Source organism: Uloborus diversus, chromosome 4, assembly GCF_026930045.1.
Source record: "Uloborus diversus isolate 005 chromosome 4, Udiv.v.3.1, whole genome shotgun sequence".
Lineage (NCBI taxonomy): Eukaryota > Metazoa > Arthropoda > Arachnida > Araneae > Uloboridae > Uloborus > Uloborus diversus.
In genome coordinates, this window is record NC_072734.1 from 1,861,913 (window position 1) to 1,877,252 (window position 15,340).

A 15,340-nucleotide genomic window follows, 5' to 3' on the forward strand; every position below is an offset into this window, starting at 1 on the left:
TGTTCGATACGTACCTACTATTTGTTGACCCTTCTTTTAACCACCATTGGGGAACATGGTTTATACAAGGAAGTGAGAAACATTAGCCCACGTGTGCGAGGTTCTTATTCAGAGATTTGGGATGTGAACCTGATAGTTTCAGGTGTTGAATCGGGTAGTTTCGGCTTTCCTTTTACGTGTAATTAGTTTAAATATTGTTCAATCCCAGTAAAATTCATATATGTGTCGTTATGTACAATCTTTCTGACATTGTATTTTGGCAGGCAAAATTTGCTATGTACAGAACCTTATGGGCTATTGTTCGTCACCTCAGTGTAACTTCCAAATGATACTACATGACCAACTCAAGCTGCTCAGACGCGGGGCAAAGGCCCTCAAGAGCGCGAATCCTATTAGTATAGCATACGATATCTATATAATTAGCATACGATGCCAGTAAAAGAGTTCCGATCTTCACCGAGGAACAACAACGAGCCCGTGTTTCCCGAAACGAAACAAATGATCCTGTTCTGTCGTTGTTCTTCAACCTCTGAAAGAGCTGATTTTCCTGAACGAGCAGTCCCTCTGAGGCCATCAGAGTTTGTCCTTCGAAGGGTTCTTGAGGTCGTAGCTCATCCGCCGCCCGTTGAGCAGCGGCCTGACGTCATCGGGGGCGGCACGCCGGTGGGAGGTCGTCACCATCTTGGCCTCCCTCTCGAAGATGTCCGCCGTGGCGTCCTGGTCCGACTTGCATCGGGACATGGCGGCCGAGGCAGCCGGTCCGTGCCCGTGCGCAGTCGCGCCCACGACCATGTCGTCGTTGACGACCGAGACCTGGTACCTGGAAGGGGTGGGGCTCATGCTCTCCGAGCCGCAGGAACTGCTCTCGCTCAACTCGGCGGTCGGGCGGCGGCTGATCCGGGGCGAGTGGTTAGGACGGCGGCCCAGGATCTGCGCCTGGATGTGCTCGCAAATGCGCTTGAAGCGTCGGATCGGCCCTGGAAGGAAGAAACAATCGTAAAATGATACATTTTCAAGAAAGCTGGGCGGTCATCCCAAGCTCGTTAGCTTGCGAGATCGAGATTCTCGGTCAATTTATCGGTTGTGACGTAGAAATGTCGCAAAGTAGCATTCTAATCTACTCGAACTTAGCCGCAAGCTAAGTTCGAGCAGCATTTGTGTCCGTGTTCAATAACTGGATCCCACTACACTATACGAGGGGGGACCCAAAAGAAACTGGACTAATGGTGCGATGCCAATCCTAGATGTAGTAGAGTGTTCTCCAGCTAGATGGCTCAAGTAGAGACCTTCACAAACCAGCTGTGCAAGTGGCGTCAGTTTAGTTGATAACGTCTGATCGTAGTGTTGGTTTTTTAGGTATTGTTGCTTTCCGCCTGCGACCGTATCATGGCAGATTTAAAAGAGCGAACTGTAAGCTTGAAATTTTGCTTCCTGCCTGAAAAGTCGGCAACGGAATAGCTTACCAAATGCTTCAACAAACTTTCAAGACCGATGCTATGAGCTGTACATAAGTTTTTGAGGGGTTTGGCCGCTTTAAACGTGGTAGCATGAATGTTGAAGATCATGCTCGCTCTGAGCGCCCTTCAACGTCTCGAAATGAAGAAAACGTTGAAAAAATCCGCCAAAAAATCAACGAGAGTCGTCGTTTTACGATTGACGAAACCAGAAGAAACAAGAATGAATTGGAGCTCGCGCAGGCGATCAGAAGAATGGTTCCTTCACTATGATAACACTTCCGTACACACAGCCAAGAAACCGATTTCAGGACAGATTAGTGTCATTAAAATTTGACATTTTTAATAACTTATTCATTAATGGCTGGTGAAGAAATGTTTTTACATTTTTGTAAAGAAAAAAGTACTAAAAGCAATGAAGTTCTCATTTCAAAGAGGGGGGGGGGCTCGAGCCCCCCCTTACCCCCTATATGGGCGCCCATGCACACAGCCTTCACTATTAACCGCTACTTGGCCTGTCAAGTATGGCCAGTCGTTCCTCGACACCCGTATTCGCCAGACGTAGCCCCATGTGATCTTTTTCTGTTCTCGAGGGTGGAAAAAAAATTCTGAAATCGAAGCGTGTTGATGATGGAGAAGCTGTAAAAACTGCTTCGCAACTGACACTGAACATGGTCAAAGCTAAAGAGTTTCAGGGGGGGATTCTAACACTGGAAAAAAAAGAATTAACAAGTGTATTTCATGTAAGGGCGAACACTTTGAAGGAGACAAAAGAAATTTTGTGAATAGACTGATATATAAATATTTTAGAACAAAAATCCGGTTACTTTTGGGTCCCCCCTCGTACTCTAGTGTCTCTCGCACTTGTCACTGCATATGTGCTTAAACGTTTGGGAGGGATTCTGAAGACAACTCTGTCTTTTGATCCAGATCAGGAGCCAATAAAATCCTGATCCATCGCCCACAGAGATGTTGACTTGGAATGGGAGCATGGAGAACTTTTGTTGACCACGACAGATTTACCATCAGTGTATACAAAGTGTTACTGATGGTAAATCTGTTACCATCAGTGTACACGGAGAATATTCGACCCGCAGGCATTGAACCGACAATTCTCCAGTTACCAAGTCCAAAACCTTACCGATCAATCCACTATGACCAAAATAAGCGTATAGCTTGATGCTGCTGGCTTTTGATGAAACTCATGCGAATGAGCAAGACTGTGCTTGAAAATTCACGAGAGATCGGTTTCAGCCTACTTCTAACAAACAAGTATGGTGTGACTATCATTACCATGCAACATTCTTCTACATTTGAACGCTAGACGCATACGTATAACCACAACTTATTGTTGTTGATGTTGTCGTATGGCATGTACAAAATGAAATACAAAAAAAAAGAGAGAGAGTCAAACTGAGACGAAAACTTCAAGAACGGCTTTGGCGACTTTTTCGACCTTGTCTGTGTAGAACGTTCGCTTTGTGCAATTCAGGTCTATTTTGAAAAGGGCTGAACATTTTGGAGAAACTTTAAATTCATGGATTATCACAACCAACTAGTTTAGCTTTGATGTCGCAGAAGTAATTTTAACAAAAAAAAGGCGTATGATCACATGAACTTTAATACAAGTCACTCTTTACTAAAAAATAGTTTGACTGTGCAATTTCCTTCAGATTAATTTGCTTCAAAAATATATCTGGGCTTGTTGCCGTTGAGGCCCATCTGGATATTCAAATTTTTGATTGAATCAGTGATTAACTTCTTAGAATATTGTTTAGGTTTAGCAAGAAGAATGCTCAAATGCGCGACACTACCTAGAGCGATCGTCCCATGAACGAACTGGCACTTGCTTCTACCGAGGCTCATAATGCACCAATTTTTGCTTGAATCCCCGTATTATTGCACAGACCCCTTGTAACTGTTGAGAACATTAAATGATTATCATACCGTGGATCGAAAACACATTTATTAATGCTGAAGAAACTATCTACATAAACAATGACAAAATATTTAATACTTAATAACCAAAGAACCAAAGCAGAGTAAGCACATAGATTATTTATAGTTTTAGTCCAGGATTAGTAAGTTAAACAGTTAATATGCATGTAATGTAAAACAACCAATGAAAAATAAATAAATAAAATATAGACAAAAGAAAAGGATTAACTTAAGAAAATTAAGAACCTCTGAAGAGAGCTTCAAGTAAACCCTGACCAATAGCAAACGTTATTGAACCAAGTTTACTTTAACCAATTAAAGTGCGATTATAGATATTTCAACATTAACGTTTAGCAAGAATGTTGAAGGTTTGTGAAAAGCACTGCATGATGAAAATAAGGAGCAGTTGAATTAGGCTATAGGAGATCGCGGAAACCTACCGGAGATGAGCGTAAAAGAGATGCAATAGACGGCGGGCTTGTCAGTGCTGCTTCTCCGCTCTACAGCACTGAGGGGTCCGTCGTGGGTGCCCGCACTGACCAGCGCTATATCCACGTGGAAGCGGACATTCCTCTGGAACATCGTTGGACCCCCGGCCCTTTTGTACTCCACCCGGAACGACATCGGAGAGATGACGCTGTGGCACAAGTCTGCAATCTGGGGGGTGACAATGAACACAATGTTATACGTCGCACAAAACACAGGGTGGTTATAAAATAACGTGAGGTGTTAAGAGCCCTCTAGCGAGTGAAGTATTGGACGAAACATTGCCAAATTGCATGGACATACACAGTAGACCATGGGATTTCGATTTCTGAAATAAACGAGCTGATGTGTGCATCACATAACTTCCTTTTACTCCAATTTTAATGTCATTTTCCCATTATTGGCGATTTTAATGTGATTCAATAGTTTACTCTCTAAATATCACCACCAGTGGCAAAATTGAAACCAGATTTACCACGACCCAGATTTGGCGACCAGATTTGGCGATATATCGCCAAGTGCCCGCCAAATTGTAACACCACTTGAGTATACATCGAAATTATTAATGATTTCCCCCCAAATTATTAATGATTTTCCCGCCAAAAAATCTGGCGAAACCAGATTGGGCGACCAAAAGAGTGGCGATATATCGCCAAGTGTCCGCCAAATTGTAACACCACTTGAGTATACATCGAAATTATTAATGATTTCCCCCCAAATAGGGGCAAAAAACCCCTTTAGAAACACCCGAATGCAACAAAAGAGGAGGTGCACAACTGGACCCCACTAGGAGTCTACGTACCAAATTTCAACTTTCTAGGACATACCGTTCTTGAGTTATGTGACATACATACGCACGTACGCATATCCGCACTACATACATACGTACATACGGACGTCACGAGAAAAGTCGTTGTAATTAACTCGGGGAATGTCAAAATGGATATTTCGGATTTTTATACGTTCTTAGGCACTTATCCGCGTGTGGTCGGGTTGAAAAAAAAAAAAAAAAAACTCAACATTAATTCGGGGGTGAGCAAAATGGAAATTAAGGCCGAATTTTGAGTGAAATTTTTTTCGTGAATACAATACTTCCTTTTTTGTAAAAGGAAGTAAAAATGAAAACTGTGGTACATTCAGGTACTGTGGTACATTGTGGTACAACAGGACGTCTGAGGTGGATGGGAGCACTAATAAGAACTTTGATATGACAAGCATTACGTCCTTTGAAAGGTGAGAACATGTATTTCTACTTTTCTTCTTCTATTTTGAGAATGAAAAATGTAGGCATAAAAAACCAAAAGAAAATACAAAACTACACATTTGAAATGAAACCTTTTTCGTTCTTTAGAGATCGTTCTACGTACTAAATTTCAATTTTCTAGGACGTACCGTTTTTGAGTTATGCGAGATACATACACACATACGTACCTACATACGTACATACAGACGTCACGAGAAAGTTCGTTGTAATTAACTCGGGGGTTGTCAAAATGGATATTTCGAGTGTCTGTAGGTTCCTAGGCATATATCCACGTGTGATCGGTTCGAAAAAAGAACTCAACATTAATTTGGGGGTGAGAAAAATGGAAATTAAGGCCGAAATTTGAGTGAAATTTTTTTCGCGAATACAATACGTCCTGTTTTGGAAAAGGAAGTAAAAAAAAAAAAAATAGTACCATAAACCGCCCTCAGGGCAAAGTTTGGCGTTGAAAAGGTGTATTACTGTGACTATTGAAGGATTAAACGCTAACTGATAAAATATTCATCAATTTTATTCACAAATTATGATTTTTACCAACAAATGAGGTTCAATATGACTAACATCGAGATTTTCCAGGTACTGCATACAAAGCACAATATTTTCCACACCTTTCGGGGGGGGGGGATTAATTTCGCCTACCTGTAACATTTTTCTGGTTTTGAAAGTTGAGATATCGGGAACATGTCGCAGATACACTACACCGCTACGAAATCCCTATGGTTAAAAACCACAAGGTGAAAGATTGGGCGACCACAGTCTCCACATCGTAGGAAATGCATGACTAATAAAACTGCTATTAAAGAAATGTTGCCGCCATACATTCAGTCCCTAAAGCCCAACATGGGGGAGGGGTGCACTACCTCACATGAATATTACTCAGAAAGAAATCCTTGCTGCTGCGCCGAAATTTCTTCCTGACGACTTTTGGTAAAAATCTTGTTACAAATAGAAATTTCTTGTAGATTTTATTGAACCTCATGTGTAAGCAACAGTTATTTGTAGCAAAAAACTTGATGTGTGCTGCTTTTTTGGCATTTAGTTCTTCAGTATTCTCAAGTAATACACTTATGCAACGCCAAAATTCCCCCTGGTGGTGACTTTTGGTACTATGTTTTATTGTAGAAATTGAAATCCCATGGTATGCTATGTATGCTCATGAAATTTGGCAATGTTTCGTCCAATACTTCGCTTGCTAGAGGGCTCTGAACACCTCACGTTATTTCATAACCACCCTGTACAATCAGTACTGTCATTTACGCCCGAATCCACCAGATAATTTGATCTTCGGTCAGACAGCCAAACCGCCAGTCAAAACCTTCTTCTAAGAATGCTTCAATCCACGGTTGAAGTGTTGCTGTTGATCCTCATGAAGCTAAAGATCTGGAGGAAGTCCAGTAACAGCAGTGGATTCTGGAGTACCTCGTCTTAAGTTAAGACCAAACAATCTGAAATAGGGGAAGGGGAGGCTATGTCGGTGTTGCACCTGTCGGATTCAAGGAAGATCTCGTGACCCTACTGAAAAGTAAGGTTTCTGAAGCCACACATGAAGCACGGATAAGTAGTTTCATAAGATCTTGGGCTGTGCCGAAAAGATCCTCCCGGACTTGTTGTAAAATACCATGGGCGGTTCACACAAAAACATACACACAACAACTCACACATTCATGCATACATACAGACATAAACACACATGCCTACACCCACATACACATACCCCCTACACACAAACACACATACCCCCCACACACAAACACACACGCATACGTACACACACTCGTGATTGCAAAAAACATAATTTGAATTCAAGATGTCAAAATTCAAATTTTTTTTTTTTTTTTAAATTTGTGTGCCACTTCACATTTTTTTTTTACCAATTCGACTTAGAAAGAACTGTAGAAGCTCCAATGCTTCTTTCTGATGGCAGCAGTTTTCTAATTTTTATCTTACAAAATACAGTCAACTCTAGATAACTCGAAGTATCAAAGGACCGGCTAAAACCTTCGAGTTATCGGACGTTTCCCTCCAAGCCTAAGCAATAATTATTTGTATTTTGTTTTTCGTGAATAGTGTGTAATAGATGGACTATAAAACCCATTCATGGGGGAAATATACCGCCAGCTCAGTCATTCCAGCCGAGGACTGCAGTTTCGTGCTTATTAGCATCATCAGCTCAGCATAGGAAGTGACTGAGCTGGAGGTTGAAAACCTCTTAAGGAAGCCAAGAGTGCCGAACAAACTGGTAGCTAATATAGAATTAGCACTAATCAACTGAAAACTTAAACTTACTGAAACTTACGTAACTTCCTGAAAATACAACACTCATTGTTTGAATAAAATTAACCATTAGTAATGCAAAGAAATATCTTTACAGATAATAAATTTTAGTAAGGTACTTCGAAAAAAGCCGCCAGTTTTGACGGCTTGCTTTTTTTTCATCTTATCTTAAAACGTCATTAATTTTGGAATCACAAATCGGCCTATCCACGTTTTCGGAATTTTCCAGGTACTGCAGTGAAACTTTGAATTCTGATACTTACTGATTAGCTAAGGAGGCAAAGTAAGTGGTCCAATTTTATTTTCTATCGACTTCAGTTAGCATTGCTTTTAAGCATATTTTTGTCCCAAAAGCAAGATTATTTGAATCATCCAGGAAGTAAAGGCTGCTTTTTTCAACTTTTGCTAAAAATTTAAATTTTCAAAGATTAACCTGCAATGAAATTTTAGGTCTCCAGCCACATTAAAAAGTTGCAACATTGGTCAGTTTTCATGTAATCTTGCAGTACTGTGCACTCTTAAGAAGCACAATCTATGTATATAAATTGTAAATAAATTACCTCCCTTATACAAGCTGATAAGCAAAACAATGTGTTAAAAGAAAAATAAAAACTTTCTTTCATATTTTGGCTGCATTTTTATGCATAAAATAAAAACCAAATTTTCGTTAAAGTTTCGATTTAAAAGAAGTACATTCGAGATATAGAGGCAGCTTTGTACTAAAAACACTGAACTTTCAGAACTGAATGAAAATTTCTAGACAAAGGAATATTCGAGTTATAAGGCTTCGAGTTATCGAGAGTTGACTGTAAATTGACAAAACAGTTTATTGTGTAATCCAATCACACTGATGTTACTTTGGAAGCACTCTCGAATGCTGATCTGAAATGCGCAATAATATTCTAGCCAAAACAGGGTGATTCAAAAGGAATATTTTGTTTTCAAAACATGTATAACAGGAACCCCTTCAGTCGGAATTATGAAATATTGTACCAAAAATGTTGATATTTGGTACACAGTGTACTATGGTAGAGGGTATCTTATAGACAAAATTTTGAGTTTGTAGGAGGAAAATTAAAAGAGTTATGGCACGTCCAATATTCCGAACTTATATTTTTGAAATCAATATTTCATGTACAAAAACGATAAAATACCGAACCAACTTCATTATAAAATGCTCCACAAACAATTATAAAACATAATATAAGCGTTTGAAACGATTAATTAAAAATTGTATATTTTTAAAAAAAATCAGGAAAAAACCTCGCTTTTCAGATGAAAATCCATGGTTGGAAAAATGAGCCACTCTCTAACTCTCAATCCTTATATGTCAGTGTTGTCAATCCCAAAACGAAAAATTATTTCACAGATTATAATAAGCAGAATGTAAAGAGTCCACTCCAAAACAATCAACTAATTAAATCAATTATTAAATGAATAGCAGCTGTTTAAAGTGTATGTCCGGTATACCGGACACCATGTCTGAAGGGGTTTAAAAAAATGTGTGTTTTATTAATACAGAGTAAAAAATGATACAAAAACGAAAGTTTTTTACATGCTTGATTACAGTCCGTCAATATAAACAAGCAAAGATATAGAAACAATAACCTTCACTTATTCCAACAGAAAGAAACTTCTCAGCAACCATAGCGAATGCAAACCAGGTGCTTCTCGCTCGTAATATGAAACTGAGTTTCTACTTCCTAGGTGCCCCAGCTGGTCTCCGGGTGCGGATCCCGAGGACCTCCAGAAGGGTTATTGAGGCTGAAACAACAATGTTACTACACTTGGCCGCCAAGTGAGGGATATAAATCCAACACCACAGCGAACGTGGCATTAACATACATATTTCAACAGTAAAAATCACATGGAGTCAGGTTCGGTGTCCTGAGGTGGGGGGGGGGGGCAATCATAAAGTGCTAAATCACCTCTCCTTTGATCGCCACTTAGACAAACTGAGTAACAAATGGGACACAAACGATAACACGCAGAGACATTTTCCGGTAGCCAATTGAAATTTTTCAACTTGCTCTTTCATTCAAGTTCCATTAAACAAAAAGTAATATTTTATGATAAAATAAAAAACGATCCTGATTTTCCTTCAAGGGAAAATAAACCCAACGTAGCTTTTTTCAGGGGGGTGGAGGGAAAACAGTCCATAACAAAGTTGACAAAAGAACGAAACATGCTTAAAATAGTGATGCTTGTGTTTGGTGATATGTTATTTATTTTCCTAAAAATGTCCTAAAATGTTACCCAAATTTTCTTAATGTGTCCTAATTTTTTTCGAAATCCCGTCTCCGATCCTCTGAAAAAAGCTGTAGGTTCAATAGTGCCAAATCGGTAGCCATATGAAACCCCACCATTCTTTATGTTGCTATGACATAAAAGTAGACAAATTTTTAAACATTTAGTAATTGTAGTTTTGTGGTTCAAAGTGACACTACTTTTATTAAAAGAACCTTTTTTACATTCTATTTCTCACATGGGTTCTAAGTGACCCTGTGTGTGTGGATTATTTTGAACCAGGCAAATAATTAATTAATAATGGTTTTCATAACTGCGATTTTTTCTGGTAACTACACAATACTCTTAGAATTTTTCTTTAGTTTTGCGCCAATAGAAGAAAAAGAAAGACATTTTCCAAATATGAGTGGTACAGTTTCAAATAGAGAAATCATGGATCAAAGTTGCTTTAAATGACTATACAACGAGCTGATGTGTGCATCACATGACTTCCTTTTACTCCAATTTTAATGTCATTTTCCCATTATTGGCAATTTTAATGTGATTCAATAGTTTACTCTCTAAATATCACCACCTGTGGCCAAATTGAAACCAGTTTTTAAAAAAAGAAAAAAAAATCGCCAAATTTGTCGCCAAGTTGGCGACAAAACTTGGTGACCAAAAGACTGGCGATATATCGGCAAGTGTCCACCAAATTATAACACCACTTGAGTATACATCGAAATTAACAATGATTTCCCCCCCAAAAGGGGCAAAAGACCCCTTTAGAAACACCCGAATGCAACCAGAAGAGGAGGTGCACAACTAGACCCCACTAGGAGTCTACGTACCAAATTTCAACTTTCTAGGACATACCGTTCTTGAGTTATGCGACATATATACGCACATACGTACATTCGGACGTCACGAGAAAAGTCGTTGCAATTAACTTGGGGAATGTCAAAATGGATATTTCGGATGTTTATACGTTCTTAGGAACTTATCCACGTGTGGTCAGGTCGAAAAAAAAAAAAAAAAACCACATTAATTCGAGGGTGAGCAAAATGGAAATTAAGGCCGAATTTTGAGTGAAATTTTTTTCCCGAATACAATATTTCCTTTTCCGTAAAACGAAGTAAAAACAATTAAAAGAGAAAAAAGTATTTTCCTCTTTTGAATTCATGAAATTTGCTGTCATCAAAATTTGAGCAAATGCACAGAGTAATGATAAGTTTCTTGAGAAGAAAAAGCCCTGGAGAGACTGACCGAGAGGAAGGCATGGATGAGGTCTGCTTTGACCGAGCTCAGAGGCCGATCTTTGACGAGTATCACGTGCGTCTCATCCCGTTCGTTGGTCATTAGGCTGCCGAACCAGGAGCGCTTCGTCAACCTGTGAAAACGAAAAATATAGAATGTAACACTAAGTACTGTCCGACCATCGATTACATGGAAAGGCTAGTATCCGGTTTATAGACGGAAATGGACGTATCTATTAGTTTATATGGGTGTTAGTTGGTTTGTTTGTTTCAGATGTGAACTTTTGCCTCTGTATTATTTACCCTTAGTTTTGTAAAAATGAAAATTTTCTCACAGCAGCATTTTTTAAATCTAAAGTATATTCGAGCTATATTCCCACGGCAAAAATTGATTTATTTATTCACAACAAAGTTTTGAGCTTACCATTTTGCTTTTACGTTCCTGAACGAAATGAAAATGTTTTCTTTTCTTTATGCTGTTTCCATGGTAACTATTTTTGGTTTTCCTTATTTTAATTTAGAGAATGCAATAAATGAATGAGGCACACTAGTGACATCATAAAACGCGTGCATTAAAATCCCATCCTTATTTTCCCTCTCCCCTGCTAGATTCATTCAGATGGAATAGTTTTTACTTGGCAGACTGCCCAATTGCATACAATCCGCGGTCAAACAGTACAGATCTAACCATTTGCATAATATATGTTGCTCGCTCTCTGAAATCCGGAGACTTGATATCCGCACCTGCCTGAAATCTGCACAAGACTTGAGACGTAAACAATGAAATGTACAATAATTGGGTGCGGGACAGAATTTGCAATTTTTTTAATCATTTAAAAATTTTCTCTGTTATTTTTCTGCTTAAAAGGACGTTTGAATCTTGTTTCAATCTTAATTAGAACGAAGATACAAATATTTTTGTTGTATGCATTTAACTAACTTGTAACTTTAAAATTTCAAACGCGTTTTTCTCCATAATGCGGTTTTTCCTGATTTTTTGCATTAAAATTCTTACAAATCGAGAAATGATAAAGTACTGAAATTTGGAGCATATCTTTTTCAAAAAGTTTACTTTAATTTTTATTCGGCGAATTTGAAAAAAAAAAAAAAAAAACTATTACTGCAAACAGTATGATTTTTTAAAAAAAGTATCTGCGGATTTTTCTTCAAATATTTTTTATTTTTTATTGAATTAATGTATTTTAAATCGCAGAATAAAAATCAAAGCCCAGATATTTGTGCATAATTTTTGAAAAAAGTTTAGAAATTGACCAAGAATACTTTGAGTTTTAGTGATTAAAAGCAACCCTGTTTTTTTAAAAGAAAATTAATTAATTTAAATAAAATTAAAAAAAGAGTATATTATGATTTTGCTTATTAAATAAATGGTGAATCAGTGCAAAAAATTTCAAAACTCTAAATTGTTTAATAAAATTTTTTTCAAAATGTTTCCCGGACCCCCTTAAGTGTTGAGTGGGAATCTAAGATGGAAAAAACGTTATGATTATGGTATCTTATGAAACATTCCCAAGTAATTTTGTAATGAACTATATCTTTGATATCCATACGCGCGATGAACGCAAAGTGAGAATGCGATGTCGGGAAATATCTGATGATGTTCGGTGAGTGAAGTAGGGCGATGTTATCGTGATTTGTGTGTTTTTGTGTATTTCGTCCCCGCAACCATTTTAATGTATCATCATATTTAGTCTTCAACAACACCCATAGACCTCAGATACCACATAAATGCTAAATTTTAAGAAGAAAAAATAACATTTTATTTCGGCTTTTATTATGAAGTTTTACTAGCATTAATATTGTTACAAATTCTATAAGTAGTAATTATTTTTGTGATTAATTTGTCGTAATCTAGCTAAATTTGGCGTTTATTAATTTATCTTTCATCTAAAGTTATTGTAGCAACGTAACCTGTAAATAGTTTTTTGTAATGAATATACAGCCCCCGTACATTCGACTGAAGTATACGGTCCCCCTATTTTTCATTGATATGGTTTGTGAATGAAAAGAAGACACGAGAAGCATTTGGAATACTGTGGAAACTTTTCGATGGTATAAATAGCGACCCGCATGATAAAAAGTCAGTCTCAACTGAGTCGTTGAGCTCAGAGCATTTATTTTGCCCTGTGTGTATTAGCTCTGTTTATTGCGAGGCATTTCGCTGTGTTGTTTTTCGTATTTGATTGTAAATACGTGTGTAACCGTTGAATTTACGGTGTCGATTGATAGTTGCTTAATTGCTGATGATTAATTTAGCAGTTGTTAACGATCTTTCCTGTACATAGTGTAAATAAAGCTCCTGTGTTTTTCTCAAGAGCTGTGTCGTCCTTTCGAGAAAGTTGGAAGTCGCACCGGAACCTTTTACAACATATTTTGTAATCAAAATCTATTCTAACTATTTCTGTGGTTTGTTTTGCTGTAGTCATGTGATTGGTTTCACTCTTTTATGCTTACCTCTTTAGTAAACTTTTTATTAATTATCTTTCTTTAAAAATTTCGTTACTTGGGTTCAATACTGCATGAAATTAAAATTACCACTATCGAGATAATATCGGTATAAAAATATCGATACAGTAAGCGCCACATAAAAGGTATGTTAGTTTGTAAAGGGGAAAATTGTTCTATGGTTTTGGCACATGTACTTAATGTTCCATAAACTTCTCTGTAGTAAATAAAAACGTTTACCCTTGTGCATAAAAATGAATTTTAAAACTAAGGTTACAAAAGTATAAAAATGTAAAATTATTGTATACACGTGTTTGGCCTACACCTTTTACAAAGCAGGAAAGCTTTCAGCTTAAATTGCGAAATTGGACATTATTCATTACCAACTTACGAGTTAAGGTACGTGCAATATACCATACAGACATCCCGGTTATCACATCCAGAGACCGCACTTTCGTTCTTATTAAAACTCATCAGTCAGGATTAGTGAATAATCGAGCTGGAGGCAGATGTCATTTCATTGATGCTGAGAGTTCTCATAAGAACGAAAGTGCAGTCTCTGGATGTGATAATCGGGTTGTCTGGTATAGTGCATGTAGTTCTGGGGAGCCTTTGTCCAGCCTTCGGGGCGGTAACTTGCTGCTAAATACGAGCTAAGAGTTTCATGTATGAAAAGATATTAATCGCATACGACACTAGAAATATCGGACAAGGGTAACGCACATTTTCCAGACGTTAGGCTGATCTCAAATCCCTGTCCTCCTGAAGCCAACACTAACTACAGTCGGACCTCCGTATATCGAAGTAGCAAATTGCCGGAAAAAAATTCGACATATAGAAATTTCTATATATAGAAACGATCCTATTTTATCCTAAAAGTTTCCTAAAACATTAAAATTAAGGCTTTCTTGTATGAAACCCAATTTCTAATTTATACGAGCATCGGATTAAACGAAAGTTAAGAATTAAAAAATTAACAGAAGTTACATTTTTGCGTCTTCATACATCTTCATTCTTCGGCAATTCAAGATTCGCAACATTAGGGTATTTTCGTTTTGACAATGTAATCGAGAAAAATGTAAGAAATCAATCTACTTAACCTGAATGATTTTTATTGAAGCTAAAAAGACGAAAAATGATAATCAACAGACAAAAGGGATAACTTGAAACTGATTTTACAGTGTTACTGGTTATAACCAAGATTTGAAATGAACTTGAGAGAATGTAAGCACTCCAGAACGGAGCAGTGATCCATCTACACACCCCTCAACCCCAGATTTTTTATGAGTTTTGTAGCAACCTTTAGTGAACATAATTTTCTCCACTAACCTTCATTTTTCATGAGACAAACAGTCTAAAGTGGAAAAAAAAAATCTACGAGTGTCTCGAGAAAAATTTCGATATATAGAGTTTTTTCGATGTATAGAAATAAGTTTTCTATGTAATGAACATGGAAATGTACTGGGATTTCGATACATAGAAAATTCGATATGTGGAAGTTCGATATTTGGAGGTCCGACTGTAATAAATATTTTAATGATACATTTTGAAAGCAATTCAATTTTGATTTTTTTTAAAATCTCTTTTCTGAAAGATATGCTTCCGATCGTATTAAAGTTTATAATGTTGGGATCTTCCTTAGGTGTGACACACATTCATATCAATTATTAAAAAAAATCACAGGTTTTTCTGCATATAGACTTACTCTGGCGAGGAGTCTGGCGTTAGGCTCACTTCATCGGAGGCAGATGGAGCTGAAGAAGAAAAATGTGTTGAATTAAGCGAAATATGAAATTGATATTAAGGGGTTACAGTACCTCAAAAATGATGAAACGATCAAAAATTTTTTTATTGCTTATTTCAAAACTAAAAATTATTCTGAACACAGGGGAAAAGTTTCATTGCTTTAGTTCAAATATTTAAAAAGTTAGGAGTGGTTTTAGGCCATGCTCGCCATGTGTTCTTATGCAAAAGAAAAA

The 15,340-nt window shown here is 37.4% G+C and overlaps 1 protein-coding gene across 1 annotated transcript in view; it reads right to left on the minus strand.

Moving 5' to 3' along the window:
• Positions 1-15,340, minus strand: part of LOC129220000 (serine/threonine-protein kinase BRSK2-like) — a 49,783-nt gene continuing 34,443 nt past the window's right edge. The window contains exons 14-17 of the mRNA XM_054854326.1: positions 15,067-15,115; positions 10,909-11,032; positions 3,833-4,049; positions 1-977 (exon numbers count right to left, since the gene is read on the minus strand). Of these exons, the coding sequence (XP_054710301.1) occupies positions 574-977; positions 3,833-4,049; positions 10,909-11,032; positions 15,067-15,115 (794 nt within the window). The 3' untranslated portion in view covers positions 1-573. The remainder of the gene's footprint in view (positions 978-3,832; positions 4,050-10,908; positions 11,033-15,066; positions 15,116-15,340) is intronic.